A 25,439-nucleotide genomic window follows, 5' to 3' on the forward strand; every position below is an offset into this window, starting at 1 on the left:
GGGGACCTGGGCGAAGCCTCGGTGACAGGGAACACAGCGCGGGAACCAGGAAGCTTCGCGTTAGCCCAGGGGGCCCTTCTCTGAAGAACTGGTATTTTCAGTCCAATTCTCCCCACATATTTGGGGATTTTTTTTCCCAACAATTTTCGGACCACAGAATTTACAATGACCAGTTTTCCTGGGCTTTAAAGCAACATATTTTCTGTACAAAGCAGCCCGGAGTGAAAAAGCAGAGCCCTGAACACTAACACTTTAACCCCTTAATCTCCAAACTACCTTTCCTTGTCTTTTAAGGCCCCTGCTGCAAACACTGTCACCAGCGTCTTTAAGAAGCAGGGCTTCTCTGCTTCTCTGCTGGCCCTTTGAGTACAGAAACCCGCCCTGCCCAGCCCAGGAGAGGCCCAGAACGCAACCTCAGCTGGCTGCCCTGGGGGGATTGGGGCGGGTCAAGGGCGGGTCTCTCTGCCCCCTCAGCGGGCCATCCCTCATCCCCCTTTCCCCAAAGAAGGGAGAAAAAAGCCTTCCTCGAAATGTTAACGACAGACAGCTTAAAAAGTGGGGCAGAGAACACTTACAGAGGGAAGAATAAAGCCAGAATTAGATGCCTTATTGCTTCAAAGTCATAATTCCAGGTCAGTGAATGTTTCTTTTAGGTACACAAGTACTCAGAACCAAAACAAAGCTGTTATCAAGGTTCTACTAAAATCTTCAGAAGGAGAGACTGAAAAACTAATTTTTATGTTTACATGGGCTAAGATTACTGCAGACAAACACACAAATAAACAAACAGGGGAGGAAGGCATGACAAGGAGGAGCACAGGGCAGTGAAACCGCTGTGTGGGCGACTGCGCTGGGGGGTGCGTGTCCTTGGACATTTGTCAAAACCCACAGAACGTACAACGGCAGGAATGAACCCTGATGTGAACTATGGAGTTTGGGTGCTAAGGAGGTGTCGGGGAGGGTCACTGATTGTAACAACGCACCACGCTGAGATGTCGATGGTGGGACAGGCTGTACTGTGCGGGCCGTGGTGTCTATGAGCACTCTCTGAATTTTCTGCTCCATTTTTTTAGGAACCTAAAATTGTTCTAAAAAATAATTTATGAATTAAGAAAACATAATAAAAAATTACACTTGTTGCAAATCACTGTACTTTTCCCCCCAGAAAAAGCCAGCAAATAGAAACCTGAAACCTAGAAACTGTCTCTCTCTGCACACATGCACGACACTTGACATCAGTTAAAGTGATGCCAACAAGTGCCAATCTTAATTCTGAGAAACTTGAGAACCCAGCACGTTGCACAGAATGCAACTCATCCGTTCCCTCCCTGGTCTGAGGAACATTTTCAGACAGTGTTCCTATTTTATCCAGCTGTCCTTCCACTAAAATGGGCCCCTACCTTGGACATGATCCTCTACTTTGTCACTGACTCTGTTAAAACATAAAGGATGTTCTTGGGTTGAATGCGGAGCACCCTTGAAGTGGGAGCCGGGATCTTTTATGACCAGGATCCCAGACTCCCAGGGAGCTGGGTGGGCCGATGTGATGAAGGGGCCTCCGGGGGCCTGAGGGGCAGGTGAGGCCACAGTGTCGTCGAGTCTAACCTGGGTCAGTCTTTTCCTTCTGTGATATTAGAAAAGTCAAAGCCAGTCGCCCCACTTGTCCTTGGGGTCTGGCCACCCCCCTGTCCTTCCTGCCCTCAATCGATTCCTCCCCACCAGCATGTAAATATGTTCATGTCTCTCTCGTGTTAAAAATGCACAAAATCCCCTCCAAACTCGTCTCCAGCCCCAGCTCCCGCTCTCGTGACCCCTCTGAGCATCAAACCTGAAAGCAGCCCAGCTGTTTCCCTTTCCCCACCTCTCATCCCTCCCTCGGTTCCCTCCACGTGGCCTCTGCCCACTGCCTGTCACCCCACAAAACTGCTCAGCAGAGAAGCCAGAGGATGGACACGTGATCTCCTCTTGAAATCTCAGTGGCGTTAACAAACCCCACTGCTCCCTCTGGTCCTGATACTCTACAACCCTCCGTCCCCTCTGCCCCCCTGGATGCACGCCAGCAACTGGTGAACTTCCAAATTTTACCCTCCAGCCGGCTTTTGCCAGACCTGTTTATCTACCTGCTTATCCATCACTTCCCTAGGGTGTCCCAGCAGCCTCTCAAATTCAACATCTCCAAAGCAGAACTCATCACCTCTCCCCAGGGCCCCCCCGCAGAGGCCCCCGTTTCAGTAGGTAGCACTGTCATCCATCCGTCCACTGCCTGAACTCCTTCCATCCCCATCACCAGCCTCTGTGTCCTATGACTTCTACCCACCCCCCACCCCCCGGGGAGCTCTGGGACCGCCTACCACTTCTCCCGACTCCCACGACTGCTATCTTAGTCCCTGGACACCATCACTCTCCCTCGCTCCAGTTCCTCTCCAGTCCAAGGTCCACGTATCTCAAATGAAGAGAACTTGTTTAAAAAAAGAAGGGAAGGGAGGGAGGAAGGAAGGAAGGAAAAGAAAAAAAGCAAGCACGTTGGATCCTGCCCTCCTCTGCTTCGGTAACAGCCCAGACCAGAGACAAGGTCTGAAAGTTTAATGTGGGCTAGACGCCACAACGTGGGTGCCCAACACTTCAGCTTTCTCTCTCACCCCTTCCCCAGCACTCTCCAAGCGCAAAGCCCACAGACTTCCTCTCTGTTCTGGAATATGCTGGAACGTACCATGCTCTTTCCTGTCTCAGGGGCTTGGCTCGTACACCTCCCTCTGTCTACCACGTCACTCAGATCAAACTCCTTCCGTCCTCCCTGCTCTGTTCTCTCTGCATCCCGGTGAAATGACAACTAAGAGCAAAGCCCCAGGGAGAATAAGAACCAAGAGAAATCCGTATATTGAAAAAAAGCACCCAGAAGGGAAAACAGACAGGTAGGTTTCTACCCTTTTATTGACTGGACTTCGCCCTCTCAGACCATAATCTTTAAATTTAAAAGAAAACGTAACTCAAGGAGGTTGTGCCAAGCCAGAACAGACCTAGGTTCCCAGAAGGAGTCAAACAACGGTGAGGGGATGGATTTTATTCTCCGTATCTTTGAGCAAACAAAAAAGTGTCTGGAGCCCGCGATCCAGTCTCATAAAGGAGAAATGGCATTAGCGACCAGTCACTGCTGCTTCCTAACACAGCATGTGTCCTAATATCGACAGAATTAACCCAGGAGAGCGAGAAGAGGCCAAGTAGCCACAAAAGCTCAACGCAGACAGACAGACAGACAGACAGACAAGCAAAAGGAACTCTTCCCTAAACCCAAATAATAACACCAACGCTTGAAAGTCGGAGTTCCCTCCCTAAGAAATCCGCATCTGTGCACTGCCAGCTCTATACTTTGAGCTAACACTACATCTTGGATGATTCCATGAAATCAAATGGATTCCGCTATAAAAGGTTTCTCTTAGTTGTTATGGGGTTGGAGGCTGAGCAGGCAGAGGGGAAATGAGGGCTCTGGGTAAAGGGAAAAAAGAATGAAAAGAAAATCCTGAGCAGGCTTGAGGTGGAGAGGTGAAGGACACTGGGCCAGACCTAATGCACAGAAGAGGAGGCTGAAGTCCAGCTGCGGTGACCTCGGGGCAAGTCCACCTTGGCCCTGCACACTTGCATCCCCAGAGGGCACGGCTCACCAGCCATATTCACATCTCTACTAGGAGAGCTCCAACACCACTTTTAACCTGGCTGCTGATTTATTTGGGTGTATGCCATCCCTGGGCTAAGAATTCAACAGAAGAGAACAAGTTACATTTGGAACGTACGCAGTACAGAACCTGAATTCATCTTCAGGGCACTGTCTTCTTTGCCTGACCCTTCAGAGCAGGGCATGGTGCCAGGCACACAGTAGGTGTGCAACAAATACTTAATTAAGGAAACGTAGGGTTTTTTTTTTTTTAAATCCTATGTGCTTTTTATTTCTAACCTTCACAGCTAAAGAATTAGTTTTCATTTTTTCAAATGAGAGTGAAATATTTAGATCCATTCTCCTTAAGGCTGGGAGGGTAAAGATTATAAATTAACCTTTAACGGTATTACAAAATATTTTTATTCATTTCTACAAAGACTTTTGAGCACCTAAAATGTGCCAACCACGGTGCCAGGCGCTGGGAATAGAGCAGTGAGGAAAAAAAGCAACATCCCTGGAATGGACCTTGGGCAAAAGGTTGAATGAATAAAAATCATGAAAATATTAACTCTCACTCTTAAAAATATTTAGCCATTAGATTTTGAAGGGCTACTCTGCACACAGCAAATAAAAGATAAAATAACCCCAAATCAGAAAATTTCAACCACAGGTTGAAAATATGTCAAGTCAGAAACATTGCTTTCTACATCATATTAAGTCAAATATTGTTTAAAAAAAAAAAGCCTACATCCTTAAAACATAAATCCCTTCCAGAAATGGCAACAGACACTAGAAAGCATACCAAGGCATGTTTAACTTGAAATGGCCAGACCCGACACCAGAATTCTCATCAAGGACAAATGAGAGCTCGAAAACAGCATTTCCCTCCGTGTCTTTCAGCTGTGATCTAAGCTACAAACATTTCACTTGTAAAATTCTGCTTTGCAGACATTTTCGCCAGGATGAAATCATAGGTTCTCAGGGCACAAGGGCTTCTAAAGGTCACCTGACCAGGTATTCCGGTAACGTCTGTCTCAAGGAGAAGGGCTTCCCGTAAACTGGTTTAGGTGAGTTAGCCTGATTGACACACAGTGAGCGGAGGGCAGTAACCAGCAGCCATGCCAGCTGATCTCATTCCCAAACGTTAATCCCACGATCCGCTAGCATCAGAAACCTGCACTGAGCAGTGCCCACCCACGCTGCGATCATCTTTTGACTCCATGAGTGATCCCTCAGCTGCTTTCTTTTCCAGGAGTTGGGAGACAAGCACAGGTTTTCTGACAGATGCCCTCAGTGAGGCAGGGTGGGGAAGGATGGCCCCCAGAGAAAGTCCTCTGAAGGCACAGGAGGCATGATTCCAGGATGGGAATCAACTGAAGAAAGTCTGAAGCAATCACATCACAAAGGTTACACCTCGCAAAGGAGGAGAGGGGGCTCTGTTGACCAGGAAAGCCGTTCTGAGCCTGTGAATCAAGATCACTTCCCAATTCCTGATCAGACTCTGCTGCCCAATCCTCTGGGTCTCCATTTCCTCCCCCTGCCTAACAAGCTGAGGCAGTCAGATGTGCTGTCCACCTGGAGTGCATAAGAAAGGAACGATGCTAACACCTGTTCTCCATGGTTACCCGTCCTTCCCCTAAAATTAGGTCTGATGAGGCTCATTTAAAAGTGTGCACGTTTACCTGGAGGAGTGGACGAGGCCAGTCACAGGTCTGTCTGCTCCGGGCTCGCGCGGAGCCTCATCTGAGAGGAGGCTGGCCGAGGGGTCAGTGTGTGCGGCCCGCTCCTGTAGGGGTGGGACCCACCTGATGGAAGGAGAGGGAGTAGCCACCCAGTGACTTCAGTCTATTTTAACGATAGTTTTTTTTTTTAGTTTTAACGTCTGTCTCTCCCACCTGAATGTCAAGTCCATGAGAAATGAGACCTCCCGTCTTGTTCTCTCCTGGGTCGTCTAGCACGTGGTAGGTGCTCAGTAAGTGTCTGTTAAATAAATGGTCAAGAGACCTGGGATACAATCCTGGGTTTGCTGTTTACTGACCAAACTTCCCCGGGCAGGCTGTTCAGGCTACAAGACTGTTATGAGGATTGGATGGAATCTCGTACGCGGAGTATTTACAGTAACGTGCGACACACCTATGTTAGCTACTGCATCGATCATGGGGAAGAATTCTTCAGGAATGAGATGTGGAGCCCTGGTACCGAGCAATGCTTTGAAGGCCGAGAATCTAATCACAGCTCATACTTCATGATGCAGATAGTATTTACTGACTTCGTTTCTAAATGTGTTGGTACAAACTAAATGACTAAAATGTGAAATATCTGATGGTTTCTGTCAGTTGAGCAAGTCTTTTATTTGCCACGTAGGAAAAGAGAGTTAAAGGCATGACATAATTTCACTCAAATTAGCACTTTAACACAAAGAGTGCCACTGTTCTGTGCGACACATTGCCAGCAAGTTCCATATTCTTTATTGTATCTGGATGAGGTCTTTTCTGGTTGTAAAGTGGACATGAGGATGTTTTTAAAACTACTATTAAAAAGAAAAAAAAAAGGCCCTGCAATTTATCATCTGGTCACGTGTTGTTTTTAACGATAAAAGTTTAAAAGATCCCTAGCTCCATATTCTATACGATTAAGATATTTTTTGCACAAATTTAGAGTATGCTTTACTGGAATCACAACATTCTAATGAAAATTGTAAATAAAAAGAGATCCATTTCTATCAATTTGTTGCTTATAATTAGGAAAAGTCAGATTGTGTATTTTTTAATGGGATGGATAGTTTTATTGAACACTGAAGATTTAAATTGTCAGTACTTGTAAGTCATTTCCATTTTTTCTGTTTAAGGTCTAGTGGGAGTCCAAAATCAATTCTTTATAAACATTTCATAGTTGTGTATTTAAATTATCCTGTTCATGGTATAAAGGAGGAGAGAATAAAAACTAGAGGATTTAGCACACACTTAGCATGCATGGGGTCCTGGGTTCAATCCCCAGTACCTCCTCTAAGAATAAATAAACCTAACTGCCATAAATAAATAAATAATAAATAAATAAATAAATAAAATTTGACAATTTTAAAAGAAGTTTGGGGATTTAATTTTATTTTTATATTTTAGTGAGTTACACACTGGCTCAAACAGGGGTTACCCAGAATTTAATATCCATTTTCCTCTAAACCTGACAGTTTTTATTATTTGCCTTTTGATTATCGTTGTTCTGTTCTTACCACAGATGTGGCCTCTCTAGCTGGTTTCTTTGCATGTTTCCTTTCTTTCACCTGCGTTTATAAATATTTTGTGATTATTTTGTTTTTGGGATCCCGTGTCTGAGCTCTAGAAGAGAATGCTGAGGATCAGCTGGAAATGGTATACAACCCTCTGCTTCTCCTCTAGCCTGTCAATAATCGCTAAGTAACTGGAATGTCTTTGAAGTTATCAGTTATTGAGCACTTACTATGGGCTTGTACCCCTCACCACAGGAGTACAGTCAGCCCGCATCCTTGGGTTCTGCCTCCACAAACTCAACCAACCACAGATCGAAAATACTGGGGAAAAATTTCCAGAAAGGTCCAAAAGGCAGAACCTGAATTTGCGACGGACAGGCAACCACTTACATAACATTTATACTGTATGTACAACTACCTGGGTGGCACTTACGTTGTACTGGGTATTATAAGTAATCAAGAGATGATTTAAAGTATACGGGAGGGATGTGTATAGGTTATAGGCAAAGACTGCACCGTTTTATAGAAGGGACTTGGGCATCGGCGGGGGTCCTGGAACCAATTCTCCGAGGATATCGAGGAACAGCCAGATTCCCGTTATCCCACCTAACAGAGGAGCTAAATACTCGCCTCAGGCCATCCTGAGCATGATATTCTGTTAGCTTTAGCCCGGTCTCACCTTCGGTAGGTCTCATTAGAACTGACGGAGAATGTCAGTTTTGCTCCAAACGTCCTGTAAGACTGGTGATGCCTGAGCGACTTACCTCCCCTTTCCTTTTTTGCTACTGTGTCTTCCCTGTTTGCTTTTGGCTCCTGTGTCACCAAAGTGTCCTTTAAACCTCGTGTTAACTGCTGTCACCATGGAAAGGGCTACCCATCTGTGGCCGTCACTTCCCAGCGAGGTTCCCGCAATAAGAAGTCAGGTGACCCCAGGATGACAGAACCCCCCCGGCTCACCGGCTCTGGCTGGGCAGGGTGCCTGCCGAGGAGCAGCAGCGCGGAAGAGCCTCCATGGGCAGGCCTGTCATCCCGTGCCAAGAGGTAAACCCTGGCCCCATAAAGTGCCTTAGTGTCATTAAACATTTTCTCTTTGTCAGGCACTTCATTGTCATTTTTATTGGTTCTTTTTACTAGTCATAACTGCATCAGAAGTGTGTTCACTTTTTCTTTTAATTAAGTGCTCTGGCTGAAGTGGAAAAGACTGCAGGCCTGAGAGGGTGGGGGGGGGTGAGGCTTCAACAGCCAGAACCCTCGCTGCTCCCCGTGGGGCCAGCCCCCAAGGCCGGCGGAAAGGGCTCCCGGGAGTCGCCCAAGGGTGCGAAAAGAGCCCAAGGCCGTCTGGCTAGAGCTGTCAGCCACCGAGTGTGTGCCGGGCCATTCTAGTCCATCCTAACCCAGAACATTCCCTTTTATTTCCCTGAAATGCCAAAAACACGAACATCTCACTAAGACTCTTTTAGTTTTTAAGACACATCCACCCACACCCTTGTGCTTCAGTGTCCTTTTTATCCCTTCTTTCTCGAATGCTTAACTGCGCTGCTTTGGTGGCTTCAGCTACAAATCACCGCCGTGAGAGTACCGCGGCATGAGAGGCCTGCACGGGGACCTGGAACTGGGACTTGCACTTCGCTCGCCGGGAGCGAGGTGAACTTGCGAAACTGCCTGACCTCTCTGCGGGTCAGTTTTTCTCGTCTGTAGGATGGGTGTCATCGGGGTTGCCACCCTCCCCCTTCAGCTGGCTTATGCTGTGTGTGAGAGTGTCCCCAGGACTTAGCCCACGTCAGGGTTTACCTTCAGGTTACTTGGCTGCCTCCCCTTTGAGACTGGCAGGCCTCCAAGGACAAGGAACTGATCTGTGCCCCCACTCCTATCTAACCCAGACCCTGACACTAGGAAGAGCCCTACAAAGCTCCCTTAGGATGAAATCACAGACAAGAAAGCCCTTTGCAAACTGTCAAGCACTACTCTCATGTACCTTAGTAATCGATTACTCATAGTGTGGCCCCAGGCTCGAGACGTGAACGAAATGATGCCAGTACCAAGGGAGCCAGGCTTTAGCAACTGGAAGAGCTGGGACTGAAATGGAAAACTGGGACTCAGTTATCTGTTCTGAATTTCTCTGGGTTATTGCACAATTACTCAGTCTTACAACATGTGGATTGACAACAGGGTGAACCTTAGAGGGGCTGATATGGAAGAGGGATGTGGCAGCCCCCTTCGTGCTGGGACATCTAAAAGAGGAGGGCACTGAGGCTTTCCCAAGAGGGCTCAACGTCAGTGCAGTGAAAAGGCTTACATTTTGACGAGGCGAGAGTTTACTTCCTCTGAGTTTTCACATTCTCCTTACACACTTCTGAGGTTTAAACGTTTAGTCTTTTGGTTTGGTCGGCCAACTTCGGTCCCATTTTTCACAAAGTAATACACCCTGTTCACTCTCCAGGCGTTCCTGGTGAACAGTCATGAGACGGAACGAGGCCCTCTTCCCCTCCGTCCAGTCCTCCTCCTGACCTGCCCTAGGAAGCCCCACCAGAGTGTCTCCAGCATCTTCTCTTAACTATTTCTAAGTTACTCCTTACCTCCAAATCCCGTGCCCTTGCACATGGTAAGTGCTCAATAAATGAATCCTGTTTCCAGAGTTTTTCTGTATAGCCGTCTCCTTCACCCTGACTTTTCTTAGATCATCACTCACATCCCAAGAGGTGGTTCTAAAATATATCGCTTGAGATAATAGTTAAATGCTGGGGATAGGACCTAGGATTCCATGATGCTCTTCATAAGTTCAAAAAAAAAAACCAACAACTTGAAAAACATACCAGGAGCTTTATCACACCTGCTCCTCCTTAAAAAAGAATCCTGAAAACAGTGAAATCACCAGCACATGAATATCCTACCGTTAATTATAAAAATTCAACGTGTGAATGAACACCACGTTGAGAAGAAAATGAAGCCGGCATAATTCAGTTTTCTAGTACTCTCGTTATAATTTTATTTAGGTCTGTGTGTTTCTACAGCAACATATTTTCCACTGAAAAAATAAGTAGCCTGCCAGTCTCTCTCTTTTTTTTTTTTCTGAAATAAAAAACAATGAAATATTTGTTCAGGATGGAAAGAAAATATCTAAAATCTATTTATATATCGTTTTGTCTGAAAGAATATCACAAGATAGAAACCAACATTCCAGATGAGCTGGCTTAGTGAAATTAATAGAACTATTAGTTAAAAGTTATTAATTATTAATTATAAAATTAATATAATTCTAAAACCCACAAACTTATACTGCAGGGACCATGGTGGCTGAATACCGTGATAATTTGCAGAGCAACCTAGATTAGAGGTAACACATCCCTGTACGGCCTTACCGATCATTTTCATGTTACAACAGCACTCACTCCATCAAACTAAAAGCAAGTCAGAAGAGCTCATTAACTGGCCAGTGGTGCTGCATCAGGACACCAACCCATTACCCTGATTCCACAGTCTATTCAAGCATTTATTAGTACACATCAACTCAGAGTAAAACTTCTGATTCCAAGACAGAAATCAAGAATTCGAAAATTATAGTCCAAGTATGCCTAAGGGAAATGCAAACAGTATAACATAGGATCTAGCCAAATACAGGCCCTACTTCTCGGATACTGAAATTAAAATTTGCAAAAGTGATTACCACCAAAGCCTTCGCGATGTTTTAAGAATCCCGGTATTATGACCGCTCCCTTAATCCCAAAGCATTCCAAATAAAACTCGCTCTCTTGGGCAAAGCTGCTGATGCCATTCTCAGCCAACTTCTCTGCATCCTCTGGGGTCTGGGCAGCAATTACACCCATCACCTCCTACTCCTATTCTAGCACTTAAAATCTGCAAGGCTCTGAAAAGAGGGGAATGGGAAGGGTCTGCAGAACACACTTAGAAGAAGGGGTGGAGGTAAACCCTGCCAGGGCCACGGTGTATGCAAATCTTAAAAGCAGAGGGGAGAAAAACCTGCTCTGGTGTAACGCAGCCACCTGGATGGGCTGTCTGGGCTACAGGGAGGGGGGCACGGGGAGCCACAGAGCCAGAGGCCTCCCACGATTTCCCACCTAGCAGGAGACCAGAGGGTGCGGCTGCTGGCCCGAGGCAACAGACGCCCCAGAAGGAGACACAGCACGGCATTTGGACAAGATATTTACAAGAGAAGAACTGAAGGCTGAGACTGGGCTTTATCGGCGAGATTAGCTGACCAGTTTCTTCATCTGCAAAACCTTCTGTGCCAAGATAATAAAACAAGAGCAAAAGCTCATCGAGTGCTCCTGTTTTAAGAACTTTTCAAACAGTAATGCTGATGACCCAAGAGGCTAAGTGCGACCACTGTCGCCATCTGACGCAGGAGGAAACTGAAGCACGGGTTAGCGATCCTGGGCAGAGCTGTGATTTGGCCCTGGAGTCTGCTCTTAACCTGCTCTATGTGATGGGGCTTCTCAAAAGAGGCTGATACTGTCCCCAGATTCAGCAGAGGCTGGGACCACACTCAGCAAAATGGAGGCATGTTAAGTACTGGAAATACTCTTTTGTGTCCCCCCTCCTTTTTTTTTTTTTTTTTTTTTTTGCTGTATTTTAATAAGATCTTTCTTTCTTTCTTTCTTTCTTTTATGAAGGTACTGGGGATTGAACCCAGGACCTTGTGCATGTTGAGCACACACTCTACCACTGAGCTATACCCTCCCCCCAACTTCTCTCTTCTTAAGTTGCTCTAGGAAAGCTCATAAGGTAGTGATATGAGTCTAATGTTATATCATCTTCTCTCTACTGGATTCTTTTATTTGAATAGTGAAGAACTTTGGAATCAACAGACCATGGATTTAAAAAGCACAGACTCTGGAATCAGACAGTCTTCGATTCAAATCCCAGCAGAGTCACTGACCAGTTGTTAGACCTTCAGCAAATTAAGTCAACATCTATTACCCTGAGATTCCTTCTTTGTAGAATGGAAATCATAACCATGACTCCTTGAAGGACTGGGTAGACCTCTGCTCCCAAGGGGTGGAGAGGCTGCTGGTCGGGGGCCCACTTCAGAGCCCTCAGTTCATCTTGGTTATTATTATTCATCATTACACCCCGCTTCCTAACACAGAGTCAGCTAGAGGTTGGGACAGTTGACATCAAACTCGGCAAGGAGGGAATCACGTTTGTCTCTGGACTGCAGCCCAGTGAAACAACAGCCCCTGACCCCCAGTTCCCTCCCTCCACTCCTGCCTGGACTCGGTCCAGTCGTCCACTCGCTGACCCAGAACAGTGAGGAAGTCAGGATGGTGAGCATAAGTTCCTTAAAAACGACACAGCAAAAACCACAGCAGGTTTAGGTATCAGAACTAATCCAAGCCCAAAGGGGACCCCATGCTATAAACAATAGTTCCCTTTGTCTCGTGTTAAGAGAGGAAGGATGGGGATTGAGTGGAGAGACCCTGGACTGAACCGGGGACGTTAACCTGGACTGGGGACCCAGAGTGAAACTAGAAACTGAGAATTACAAGCGTCCAAACTAGTCTTGACATTCGGTAACCGAATTACTCACAAAGGAAGCAACATTTATCTCTGACATCCTTCAGCATTCCTTTCCGAATTCCTCTCCTTTTCTCCCAGAAGCCTACAACCTAATGCTCTCTTAAATCTGTCAGCCCTTTGCAGGTAACACAAGCTTGCCTCCTTCCTCACAGACCAGGCCAAAACGCCCATCTGCTGAGGTTCACTGCCAGGTGATCAGCGGAAAGCGGAAAGCAGCAATTCGGGGTGTGAAAGAGTCTACGTGCTCCCAGGAAAGGCTTGCATTACAGAGATGACTTCCAAATGTCTACATTCGGGTGGAGATGGGGCTGAGGGGGCATGAGGCCAAGAATAGCTGGTGACTAGGGAAGTGCTGAGGGGCTCCAGCGTGTGTCCCATGCTCCCCTCCAGGTCCCATAAATGGACTTGACGTAGGAGACCCTCACCACCCTCCCCTGCTCCTTCACACCTTTGGGACTTCCCTGTGCCATCACCCCCCCCGGCCCCCCACAGTTATTAAAAACAACCAAACTCACTGCCTGGAGAGCCAGCAGGAGCTGAACTGTTTCCAATTGCTAAACACAAATCACAAATCTCAGAAAAAGGAAGTTCCCACCAGGGTTTGCAAAGCAGCCCGAGAGGGAACTGCTGTGGTGAAAACTCCAATTAAAGCTCAGACGCTCTGGCCTTATGATTCTATCAGGTGTTTCCTACTTCCATTAGTTTTGAAAATTCTGTTACCCAAGACTGGGACAAAATTCAGGATATGATATGAATAACCTTAAAAAAAAAAAAACAAAAACCAGTCAGTAAGGAAAGCTTGCTGTCAGATAGAAATGCATCTATTTAAGGGAAAAAGAAAAGGTTCCATCAGACTGTCAAAGTATAAGCTGAAAGGAAGAAAATCTAACTGTAAAGAAGGTGCTGGACAGAAAGACACAGAGGATTCCTGAAAACCTGAAACACGTCTAATGAGGCTGGGCCTCCTGCCGTCCGCGGGGATGACACACCGTGGTCCGTGGTCTAGTTTACAGCCGTGGCGTTCAGTGATCCCACCTCCCGCCCAGGTTTCATCTCAGCCCTTAGCCCTTGCTGCAGCGAGATATCTCAAAGGGCTTAAACGCCCATTTACTTCTAGGCCATCTAGAAGGTCTTTCTCTGTTATAAAGACTTGATACCATTCAGAGACTGTCCTCTCCCAAAAGGAGACAAAGAGAAACTTGTTCAAATCTGAAAACCCAAAGGGCCTAAAACTTTACAAGACCGTCTATTTCCCCGGGATAGTCACACATCAAGAGAAGAATCACTTCAGCTGTGAAGCCCACTGAGTTGCCCGCCCTCTGCAAACCCCCCCCCCCAGGGCAAAATCCTGCTCCTCCTGGCAGCACTCAGCAGGTGGCAAGGGGTTCAAGTGACAACAGCTGAGCTGAATGCAGCATCTTTAGAACACCTCTAGAGTTAAATAAAAATGGTGATCAGCGCAATGTTTCAAATCCTAAAGCTACGTCTTCTTTCACTTTCGTTTATCAAGGTCAATCAATCTCCCTTCTTGGACCAATTAATTCCGCTACCCCACCCCAATCTAGGTCCTCCAAAGAAGGCTTGTAAAAGTCATCCTGATTGGTATAATACAGTGAATGATCAATCGAGAGAAGTAAAACAGGTCCTAGAAAGAAAAGTTCTAGGTGACTAGTCTATGTTTGATCCTAAGGTTTTCAACCCAGCAACTCCTACATCAATTTTGCTTTCAAAAGGGCAGTTAAGATTCCAAAAGATAACTTGACGTTGAACTTTTTATTAAATCGCTAAAGTGGAGCTTTGGCCTAAGTCAAGGTGAAAACCTATGAGGTCTCACATACAACCAGCAGTTCCGGCAGAAGGAAGGGCTCATCTTACTTGTAATCTACCCACAATGACAAGAGGGTGGCCTTTTAGGTGACGTTTGCTAGGGGAGCCAGATTTTAAATCAGGGTGACCCAAAGATTTACATTTTAGATGAATGGCTTCTACTTTCTCCCTTAGCAGCAAACACTTCTTTTTCTATTCCCCAGATCAGATCTGATAGAGTGAGCTGATATACACGTGGGTTCATACCAATTTAAAGCCATACACCTGAGTGCTCAATGCACTATTAACATGCAAGAGTAAAATTAGATTTTCTCCCCAAGTGACTGTTGCAAAACATTGAGTGCATCCCCTTTCAACTTTATTTTAGTCTCATTTTAATATTTAATGAGGTCAAAATCTTGCCAATGAGACTACCTGCCAAGTGGAAAATGGATTAATTTATAAAGATTCCTGGTACCCAAGCCAAAATAGTAGGTGCTCAGTAATTGTTCCCTGAATGAAGGAAAAAAGTTCTAGACTTATGTTAATGCCATTTAGTTTCTTCACCAATTTAAACTTTCCATTAAGAGAGCAAACATTCCTGCAGCAGAAAAAAGAATGTAGCCACAAAGTAATATTAAAAATCAGGCAATTGTATGTGATGAGCTACTTCTGGAAAAAAAAGAGGAAAATATCCACTGTAAACAAGGCGGTTGATCCTAATCGCTCCAGATAACCTACCATTGAGATAGTTGTTAAACACACTCTCCTGTCGTGTTTACAGAGGTTTGATTCCATCTTTAAGGGAAAAAAAAAAAAAAAAAAAGGAGGATCCCTCCCGCCTAGTCTCCAAATTCAAAATGAGACTTCGACAATTATTTCAACGGTACATAGAACGCATGTTTTTTCTAGTAAGTAGCTAGAATGAATATTCCTTCTCCCTTCCCGCATGACAGCACTTGAATGAAGACTGGTTTCCCAGTGCATCTGGCTTCTTCAAAGGCAAGGTCATGATCCACTGGGTGCGCCCCACAGGGAAGGTGCCCTAATTTTCAGCTTGGAGACTCTAAGGACAGGCCCCTAGTGAAGTCAACAAGACAGAAACCCTGGACCTGCACCACCAACCCCAGGATCTTTCCACTAATAGATCTCCTACTTACAGAATTCCTTAAAAGGATTTCTGGCAATAATCTGGGTTAGGGTCAAGTAAATCCACCCGGAGACACCTTTGTCACAAGCTGACGAATGCTTCTCAGAGTGTTTTAGGAAGCTGATTTTCACATTTTTGTTTTGTGCCAGGAGAGGGGCACAGTCTGTAAAAACTTTAGCAACAAAACTAGTGATATTTAGAATCTAAACTCCTACAAGTATCCTGTCTTCTGTAAATGATAAAGACTAGAGTTACAAATCTGTATCATCCCATCTAGACTGAAGTCCTGTTGTCTGAGGCAGGAAAATGCTGCCTTTTCATGCAAAGAGAACAGCTGTGGGTTAAGACTGCTAAACCTTTAAATAGGCACCATGGAACCTCCACCTGGGAGCTAGGAAGTTGTACCAGTGACTGGCTCGTCTTATATCACAACAGCCTTGTTGGGGGAAAAGGGAACTAAAACTACTGCATATTTTGAACACAGACGTTCAAGAGAATCAAAGAGTGAACCAGTTAAGGTAACCATCATAGCCACCAGCACCGTCCCCCTCTCCCACAAAAATAATTAAAGCCAGGCACTTCACATGAGTGAAAAAACAAAAATCACACGTTCCATAATCTTTGTTAATCCTTGGGTGCATTCATTTTTCAACTAGTCCCTTAAGTGATACACTTATTAACGCCCTCAAGAAGTAAAAAGAGTAAATGCATCTACAGTAACAGGCTCTTCATTTTTTGAGAAACCTGCTATGTTAGAAAAGACTCAAGCATCACGGTGTGACTGTGTTATCAAGAAGCCTAGAATAACACGGTCCTTAGTGGAATTCAGTGTGACTCCACTTGATAAGGTCTCGTCAGTATTAAGTTTAGACAGGCTGTGTTTATAATTAAGTAATAATGACTGAAGCTTGAAGTACACGAGGCACTTCCTGGGGATTAACGACCAGCCAGGGGAGTTGCCGACCTAAAGCAATGCCTCCGGCCAGTAACCCCGGCCAGTCATTAATCCCCAGGAAATGCCCTGAACCCCAACACTGATTTTAATAAATACAGAAGGAAAAAGTTTAATATCAGCTTTGTACTTAAACTAAACATCTGTTTCATACTTAGAATGCTCAGATTTCATAAAGTGAGTTCTACAGGAGTTACTAAAGAATTCCCTCAAACTTCTTAATACTGATAAAAAAATTTTTTTACTGTAACATTAGAGAAAGCAAAGAGAACTTTTCCTAGTGTTTTAACTGTAAAGGACTTAGCTAAGATACTGTTTGAGAGGCATCATGATAACATAACCAAACTATGGACACTCAGATCTATATTTAACTTGGGAGCTACTTGACAATAACTCAAGAATAAAAGAATCAGTATTAAGGTTTATAGAAATGTTTTATCTCACTCAAAATAAGAGACTGACAGAATGATTGCAATCCTTGGAACAAAATAAAACCAACTAAACACTGCTTCCCCAGCCCCCCATCTTTGGTGGATCTTAAGTCATGATTCTATATGCCACTGGTGTCAAGAAACCAGCAGACAGATGCCAGGGGACAAACTATTTCATTATTATTCCAAGCAGATAGGTACTTTAATAAACTCTTTTAGGCTTTTAACTCTTAATTAATCAGGTGCTACTCTAAACCAGGACATTTTATGAACTTCTACTTTATCAGGAGAATGTGAACATTAATTTTTGCGCTTTCAAAAAAAAAGAGCTAACCCAAATTCTCCAAAGAGGAGAAATTCTTCTCTCCATACTTCACACTCCCTAAAACCACCTCCCGGTCTGTCAGAAACTATTGCTCACACTCCAAGTACAGAAAGACCCGGATCCTCTGGATCTTGTATATGCACAGCCCCTTTCTCCGTTGGCCTTGAGGCTGGTAAACGTTTGAAAGGGTCAATCTGTCCAGAGTGGGAATTTCCACTTCGGAAAAAGCACATAAGTACCTGACATCTGTTCCTTGAAGGGCCTGCACACCCACCTCCCCACTTAGAGTTGGAATTCCTACTTCTGCCTGATGGCAGGGAGGGCAAAGTTTTAAAACCTCCAGTGTCTATTCCTGCCTGAAGAATAGGGCATAGTCTCCAAAGACCTCTGGTTTCTGGCTCCAACAGCAGAGTATCCAAAAGATGAATCTAATTTTGATGACATGAATATATTCCCCTAGCAGAAAGAATAAGACAAAAAGCATCCAGTGGAACCTCCAATCTCGACCTAGAATTTGGTACTGCTTAGAATTAAATAACTATAGTATTAAAACAGTTTCCTTGTCTCTAATGAGGCTACTGAGGCCCAGAGAGGTGAACCCATTTGCCCAAAGTGGCTCAGCATCCAGGCTGGCACTCTTACTTTGGTGTTCTTTCCACTCTGCCGTGCTGTTTATCTTAACCATCTAACTTCCCTCCTCTTATTTGCTCCCTAGCTGATGAGCTCCAAGGCGCTAGGGAAGGACAGTAAAATGTTTCAGTGCCTACAGTGCTGGGAGCCTGGCTGGTAATGCAGGTTCTGCCTTTCCATAACTTTAACAAGTGACTTTTACTTTATGGAAAATGCGTCCCAAACGTCACTTTAAATTCAACTACATCTTACAGTTTAAAGTGGTACTCAACTGTCAGTCTCTCCAGAACCCGCCCCCTTACAGGAAATGGGATTGGCATGTTTTCTTTTTAATAATTTATAACTGTTTTTCTACCTTCATAAATTAGGCTGAATATGTAATAGAGTATTTTAGTGGTTACTTTACTCAAATATATTTTAAGTAACTGCTTCACTTACATGCACAGCGTTCCTCACTCTGCCTGATAAACTCAGGCATTCAGTGGAAGAGGGGCTGTGAGGGTCGAGCTGACCCTTTTGTTCTGGGAACTTTGAAGTTTTCAGCGCAGCAGTCATTGTTAGAACCTAGCCCTCTCACAGCTTTTAGGTTAGGTGGAAACTTTCCTGAAAAGCATCAAGAGTTAAGCTTCTAAGGGTGAAATGAAATCCGATTCAGTATATTTGCGACTTTGAAAAACTTCCCCCCAACCCGGACCAGCGTTAGCACAAGTTAGTCTCCAAGTGGTACCAGAGAAACATTTCATGCATAGAGTTTGGTTTGGTTACCTGGGTGGGGGAAACAATAGCAGGTGAAACTATTGTGGGAGAATTGGTGCTTCTGTGCCCATTGGCTTCTGGAAGAAGAGGCAGGGGGTCGTGTTTCACGGAAACCACCACCACCGCATCCACAGGCTCCGAGGGGCGGATACAAAGTCTTTTGGGGGAAGAGGGGCCGCAGATTTCCCCCGACCCGAACACGGACTCGTACAGGGAGCGCTTGGGCGCAGCCTCGGATTTCACGTCGGGCCCGACCTGGCTGTCTCTGGGGAGAATATAGGTGTTCCCCAGCGAGGGCGGCTGGGGGCGGTGGTGGTGGGAGGGATGGGTGGGGGGGTGGTGGGAGTGGTGGCGAGCCGCCCCGTTTAGAGCCTCGGCGTAGCAGCTCTGCGGGGCGGGAGAGCCAAGTTTGGTGCCGATGCCCGCGATGCTGTTGAGCGTGGCGATGGAGACGGCGCCGATGCAGTGGTTGGTGTAGGTCTTGGAGAGTTTGGCCGCCTTGGAGAGCATCTGCATCCTGGTGCCCAGCAAGTTCTTGCCGATGGCTTTGTTCTCATACCAGGTCACATCGCCCTCGCTGCAGTGGTCCCGGGGCCTCTGGAAGAACGCCTTGCAGAGGGGGTTGCGCTTCGACAGGTACTTGACGAAGCTGGCGTACGGGCAGAACTCGGTGCCCGTCTCGTACATGCGGGGCAAGTTCTCCTCGTCGCTGCTCTCGGCGCGTTTCTTGCTCCACGACGACGAGCGCGACTTGTGGTAGGGCCCGAGGGACTTAAAGTAGACGAACTTGCGACCGTCCTCGTCCATGGCTAGCCCGAAGGAGTCCTCCTCCAGCTCGCGCTGGTTCTCGCGGCCGCGAGTGCAGAAGTACATGCACGTCTCGAACCAGACCTTGTTGAGCAGCCCGAAGGGCGTGTTGGTGCTGAAGACGCTGGAGGTGTAGAGCTTGCGCAGGTCGGCGCGCGTGATGGCTTGCTTTTGCACCACGGGCCCGGCGCCCTGCTCCTCGAGCTTGCGGATGACCGCGGCCAGCGTCAGGTTGGCGCTGCGCAGCTCGGGGTCCTTGGTGAGGTCGAGCGTGCGGCAGTACGGGGGCTCGTTGAGGTAGCGGTTGAGGGAGCTGCGGATGCTGATGAGCGACGACTTGCTATAGAGCTGGCCGCTCTTGGAGCGGGCCTCGGCGTAGAAGGAGCGCAGCACGCGGCACAGCGCCCCCTTGTCCATGGTCTCGAAGTCCGGGCTCTGCGCCTTCTCGCTCAGGTACTCCCGGAAGATGCGCACGGCGTAGCGGGTGGCCAGCCGGGTGTTCTCGCTCAGCCGAGCCCGCTCGGGGCGCTGCAGCACGTCGGGGTCCAGCTCCGCGCCGTCCCCGGGCGGCCCGCCGCGGGCCCGGGGCGCCAGCAGTCGCGGCGGTGCCTCGGGCTCCAGCGCGGCGCTCTGGTCCATATTGATCATATGGACCGGCTCGGGCTCCAGCTCCTCCCCGGCCGAGTCCTCGGGCTCCAGGGGCTCGTCCCAGTCCAGCCCCATCTCTTCCTCCTCCTCTTCCTCCTCCTCCTCCAGCCCCCCACCTCCGTCCTCCTCCTCCTCGTCCCCCGTTATCTGCACCTCTTGGATCTCGTCCTCCTCCTCCTCTTCCTCCTCCTCCTCGCCCGCGCTGCAGTAGTGCGGGCGGCCGTGGCGGCGACCGCGGCCCCCAGCACCGCGCTCGCCCTCGCCCCGCTCCCCATTGTTCTCGGCGGCGGCGGCGGCGGCGCTGGCGCTGCCGCCCGCGCTGGTGTTACAGTCCCCGCTGCCAGGCATTCTCGCCATATTGCCGTCTCTCTGCCAGTCCTCAGGCAGGGCGCATGCGCTATATTGGACCGCAGCGCTGAGAGCTTTTGTGTTTAATGACCTTCAGCTACCGGGAGGCAAAGCCGGGCTCTTAAAGGAGCCGCGCTCCAATTGTCAGTTCGGAGCGCTGCTCCGGAGGGGCAGCGGCGCGCAGGGGATAGAGGGGTAGGGAGGCGGGGGTAAGTTAGATCGGGAGAGCTTAAGGACCGAGGCTGGATGGACCCTCTTCCTCCTCCACCCCTCTCCCTACTCCGAAGAAAACTTTGAAGGGGGGAAAAAAAAAAGAAAGGGGAGGGAGAGCTGTCGGTAGGGTGAAACACTCCCAACTTACCCTCTGGCAGAGTGGCGCGCGGGCCCGGGCGGGAGAGAGGGAGGGCCGGCGGGAGGGCGGGGCGGTCTCGCTTCTCTAAGTAATGCCCGAGGAGCAGTGCCCCTTCCACCGCCCCTTCATTGCCCCCCGAAGCCGGGGGTTCGGGGAGGCGGCTGCGCCGGGCGGGCCGCGGATGCTGCTTCGAGAAGCCGGTGTCTGGGGCTGCCCGGAGCGGAGCGGAGCAGGCAGGTTAATGAGCAGGGTGGAGGAGGCACGACGAGGCCCCGCACCCTCTCTGCGCCCGCGGCCAGGGCGCAGCGGGCGAGGCTTGGGAGCGGGATGGGGCTGGCGGCGGCGGCGACTCCCCCACCTACTTGCTGGGGGCGAGGCGCGGGGGCCTGGGGCCAGCCGCAAGGCTCCCAGCTCCCTTTCCGACTCTTGCAAAGTAGCGAAACACGCCCCACGTCAGCCTCATCCCTTTCGACTTTTCCAACAGCCACTTTTAAGCTGTCATTAAAGACCTGGGGCGCTCCCCGTAGGTCTGGGGCAAGTCCGCGCCGGTCCAGCCAGCCTGGGGAAGGAGCAAGGAAGAAACACTGGGAGGGGCGGGTGGGAGGGGAGACGCGGCGAGAGGCACTCGGGACCCTAGGGACCCCTCCCCACCCGCCCAGGCCACCGCCCTCCTGCCTCCGAGTAAACTGACACAACTCCCTCCGGCGAGGCGCTCCACTTGGTTGGCGCTAGAGTTATGTGGGTCCCTAAGACCCGTCGGGCGGACGGGACAAGAAAGTGAACTTGGGTCTCGGCCGCCCCCGCCGCCGCCACAATTCCGGCAGTTCGGATCCTGAGCGCTCTCTCGTTCCAAGTTTGCCAACCGCCATTCGTTCGCCCTCAGGGCTGCGCTGCCTTCGGCGCGCGGGGGCGGGCACCTCCGAAACTGGAAAGGCGGCCAAAGAGCTCGCCGGGTCCCGCTTTCCCATCGGAGACACTGTCCCACTTCCAGCTATACGCCCGCCCCCGGCGCGCCCAGGCTCCCGGCACGTCCTCGCGTCACCGCCCCCAGGTCTCCTGGCCCAGGGGCAGCGCCCCCAGAGCCGCAGGAGACCTCAGCTGATTTATTTGGAGGCACAATCCCAGCCACCTCCGGAGCTCGCACTGCATTCTAACTTTCTCCTCCTCGGGCAGCCCGAGTGTCCCCCTGGCGCGCCAGCCAACTCCAAATCCCAGGGACGAGGGGAACCCGCGGAGTCAGGTACCAGCAAAGGGCCCCCGGCCCTGGCTGGCCCAACTGTGAGGCAGCCTCGCCAGCTCCTCGAATGGGTCCTCGGATTGGTCTCCGAGTCCGAATTCTCAGCATTTCGGCAGTGAGAATCTTGTCAAATGTCCTTCCTCTCCCATTCCCTCCCTGGGCCTTCTGTCTTTGCTATTAGGGCAGTTTATAATTTTGCACATCAAAAGTAACTCATCTGCCAATTTGTAATTAAAAGAAAAAAGGAAGGAAGACTAGGTCTCTGGGCTGTGTGGGCGTCTAAGTGGGAGTTGACAGTGTCTCTTCCAGCTATCAGTTCTCGCCCTCCAAGTGGCACCTCGGCCCCGGACGCCGAAGAGCTTCGGGGAAACGGCGCCAGGTGTGAACAAGTTAGAGCAAGTCCCTGCCTCGCGGGCCCCTCCTGCTCCGCCGGGAAACACGCACACGCACACGCACACGCTCTCATCCGCCCTGCCCTCCGAAAAGAACCGTCTCAGGAGGCAAGGAATTTGGAGGTGGCACTCCTCGGAAATAGTCCCAGAGATGCGCTCGGCTTTGTTCAAAATGCATTGCCCCCCGGAAATGTGTAGAAAGGAACCCAGGGCAGTAGGCAGCTAAATTAGTTGTATACGCGGACCCGCGCACACGACCTGACACACACCAGTTGCACCGACTACTTCCGGAGGGCTGGCCCTTTGTTCTAGGATGCTCCTAGGATTTCGGGCCGCCAGAAGGCTCCGGCGGGGAATTTCAGCGGTGCTGAGAATTCAGATGGGCGCCCGGCAAGTTACCTGCCAGGGGCTGCTCCCCAGCGGCCCTCACCGTGAACGCGGTGAACCGACGGGCCGCGTTGGCCCCGGACTGCGCTCCCGGCTGGGCCTGGGTACTCGTGCCCACGCTCCGGTCCAAAAACGGACCCGCCCCCCAGGGCTCCCCACTTCTGCGGGCGGCGAGGGTCCCCCGGATTCCCCCTCCTTGGCTCCCCTCCCTGCTGGGCGAGCTGCTTTGAATTGCTCGCAATTTGCCGAAGGCGGTGTGCTGGGTTGGACGCTCCGGGAAACAAAGCAACCAAAAACAGCTCCCAGTTGACGTCAACTTATTTCCAGAAAAGAAAATAGTTCTGTGCTCCCAGGACAAAATCCCCCCCAGGGCAGGTCTCTACTGGCAAAAGCCAGGCGGCGGGGTGGAGAATAGCAGAACCAAAAAACCCCAAGCACAAATAACTTTTTAACGGACTTGGAAAAACAGCAGCTTCAGATGCTGCCTGGATAGTTTGCAAACAACGGGCAGGACCCCGGCTAACATTAGAAATGAAAAAACGCACCTTAGAAAGTACGCCTCGGCCTGATTATTGGGCGACTGTGAATCAGCTTCGTGTCACCAGCTCCTGAAACGCTACCAGAATTCTTTGTCCATAATGATACTTCATCAAATACTGGAAAAGACCTCTTCAGGTTAGTACCCACAGCATTTCCCAGGAAGAACACCCAGAAAAACCAAGCAGTGATAAACCTGTCCCCCCCTCGCCCCCCAACCCCCATAAATGTTGCTTAATTTTTAAAACCCAATAACACAGAATTACAGCTGAGTTCATAAAGGAGTTCAATTCCAGCTTTAATAAATGATTCCTTAAAAACATCCTGTGGTTCCACACACTCAATTCCAAATTGAGGGAATCAAAAAAGCTTTCTTACTATTTTGGTAGAGAGGCAATATTGGTTATCTTCTGCCTATCAGCCCAGCCCTGATTTCACCACTTTGATTTTGCCCTTTCATGATGTCCATCTAGCTAGCTCACCACTTGAAACTGACAGCTGCCCCTCAATCCTTCCTAAGGACAGTTATTTCCTGTGCGGAATAGCTTCTGCACGTATAAAACACACAGCTTCTTTATATAAAAATGATTCCAGTACTGTACAGAACATTTACTGCAATTATTTAACTGTCAGAACTCTTTACTATAAGCTATCCTAAGAGGTTTACAACTTCAACAAGATGCGCCACATTTTTGTCTCTTTCATTATCATTACAAAGTACCATCTATATATTTGTGCTTCTCCACTCCTTAGATTAGTTGAAAGTAGTGGCATGGTTATTTTGGAAGGAAAAACTCCAAATGTTCCCTCCTCATTTTATAGCCCACTTACTTACTCCCAACCGGTTCACACTGTAAGAAAGATTACTCCATAAACAAACATATTCAGCTCTTCCTTCTCTTTGCTTGAAGTCTTCTGACCTCATCTGTTATATAATTGATGTAGTTGCTTTTTATCTGTTTCTTCTCCTAAACCTATATACCTTTGTAGTTTATGCTGGTGCCTGGGACACAGAGAACGCTCCAGTTGTTTACCTTCAGTGAATGAATGAACAGGATCTGTGTTTAGTTAACCCCTATATTTAGGAAGAAATATTTTGGAGAAAAATTTGAAATATCATGGATCTGAATTTCTATATTAAAAATCAGGACAAAAAATAACTACAAGGCAACATTACTATTTGCAATAATGTTTACAAGTCAAAATGAATGTAATCACCGCTTTGGTTTAACATTTCCCTGCCATTAATTTACTCTCCAGTGGAACACATTATAGGAAGTAACTGCAGGAGTGAGGGACAGGAACTGGAGGGGTCAAAGTATTAAGGGAAGTGAGTTGGGGAGGATGTAAATGGATAAATTTAAGAAATGTTGTGGACTTTTGGGGGGCAAGGGCCAGAAAAAGCATTTAGTTCTTCATCTAAGACACTTTTTAGTTCATCACTATTTTGAGTTCATCACTTTTAAGTCATGCTTTCCTGATCTGATTACTAAAAGATTCACAAAGTACTTTGGAGGTTAAATATGAATTCAAATTGAAGCTATTTTGACTTTGTTTCAGAGTTTTACTACTAAATTCTGTTGAATTTAACTGAAGATCATCTTGAGTCCTGTTTTTTGGAACTCAGATGAAAACAGAATCCATGTAATCTAACTCTACGAGGTGGAAGAAAAGAAAACTCTGTAGGAACAGAAACTGCATCTTATTTATTACTGCATCTGTGGTTCATTTCTAATACTGTTCCTTAGCATATCTTAACAGAGTGGCTGGGACATAGTAGACACTCAATGCACATACAAAGATGCATGTGTAGGGAGAAAGCTAACCGCCACAAAAGGTCACCGAGCAGGGTGGTTTAAAAATTGCATCTTTGGGTTTGAATCCTAATTTGACCTTACTGGCCACCTTTATTATTTTATTATCTGGATGATAATATTAATAGCCCCTACCACATAAGATTATAGTGAGAATTAAATGGGTTAATATGAGTAAAGAACATGATACAGTGTCTGGTACATCAGTAAACATTCAACTGTTAGCTCTTAGTTATTAAGGCTCTAATATTTTCCAGCCTTGATTATAATAGGAAAATCAAGGCCAGAGAGGCTCACGAAGGTTAAGCCACTTGTCCAAGGTCTCCTGGGCCTCCGTAGGGCAGAAAAGTGTGGCTTTGTACCCCATGCTTAAGCAGCTTGTCACATTCAGCTTCTAGGAACCAAAAAATGAAAAAAATAACAATCAAGATCTTCAAGGGAACAGTTTCCT

At 47.8% G+C, this 25,439-nt stretch overlaps 1 protein-coding gene and 1 non-coding gene across 6 annotated transcripts in view; both read right to left on the reverse strand.

The window, feature by feature from the left end:
• The window catches only part of KCTD1 (potassium channel tetramerization domain containing 1), a 158,271-nt gene that overhangs the window by 62,110 nt on the left and 70,722 nt on the right, over positions 1-25,439 (reverse strand). The window contains exon 1 of one of the 5 annotated variants that reach the window (XM_032467396.1): positions 20,631-21,148. The exons of 1 other annotated variant lie outside the window; for it this stretch is intronic. Coding sequence is in view for 2 of the 4 variants with exons in the window: in XM_032467394.1 (XP_032323285.1) it covers positions 18,476-20,278 (1,803 nt within the window). In the remaining 2 variants the exon portion in view is untranslated. Of the gene's footprint in view, positions 1-18,475; positions 20,610-20,630; positions 21,149-25,439 lie in introns of those variants that run through there. 3 more of the 5 variants (XM_032467397.1, XM_032467394.1, XM_032467395.1) reach the window with 3 other exon arrangements.
• TRNAV-AAC lies at positions 11,505-11,576 on the reverse strand. Its single transcript has one exon. It is a non-coding gene; the product is annotated as a tRNA-Val (tRNA).

Source organism: Camelus ferus, chromosome 24 (assembly GCF_009834535.1).
Source record: "Camelus ferus isolate YT-003-E chromosome 24, BCGSAC_Cfer_1.0, whole genome shotgun sequence".
Taxonomy (NCBI): domain Eukaryota; kingdom Metazoa; phylum Chordata; class Mammalia; order Artiodactyla; family Camelidae; genus Camelus; species Camelus ferus.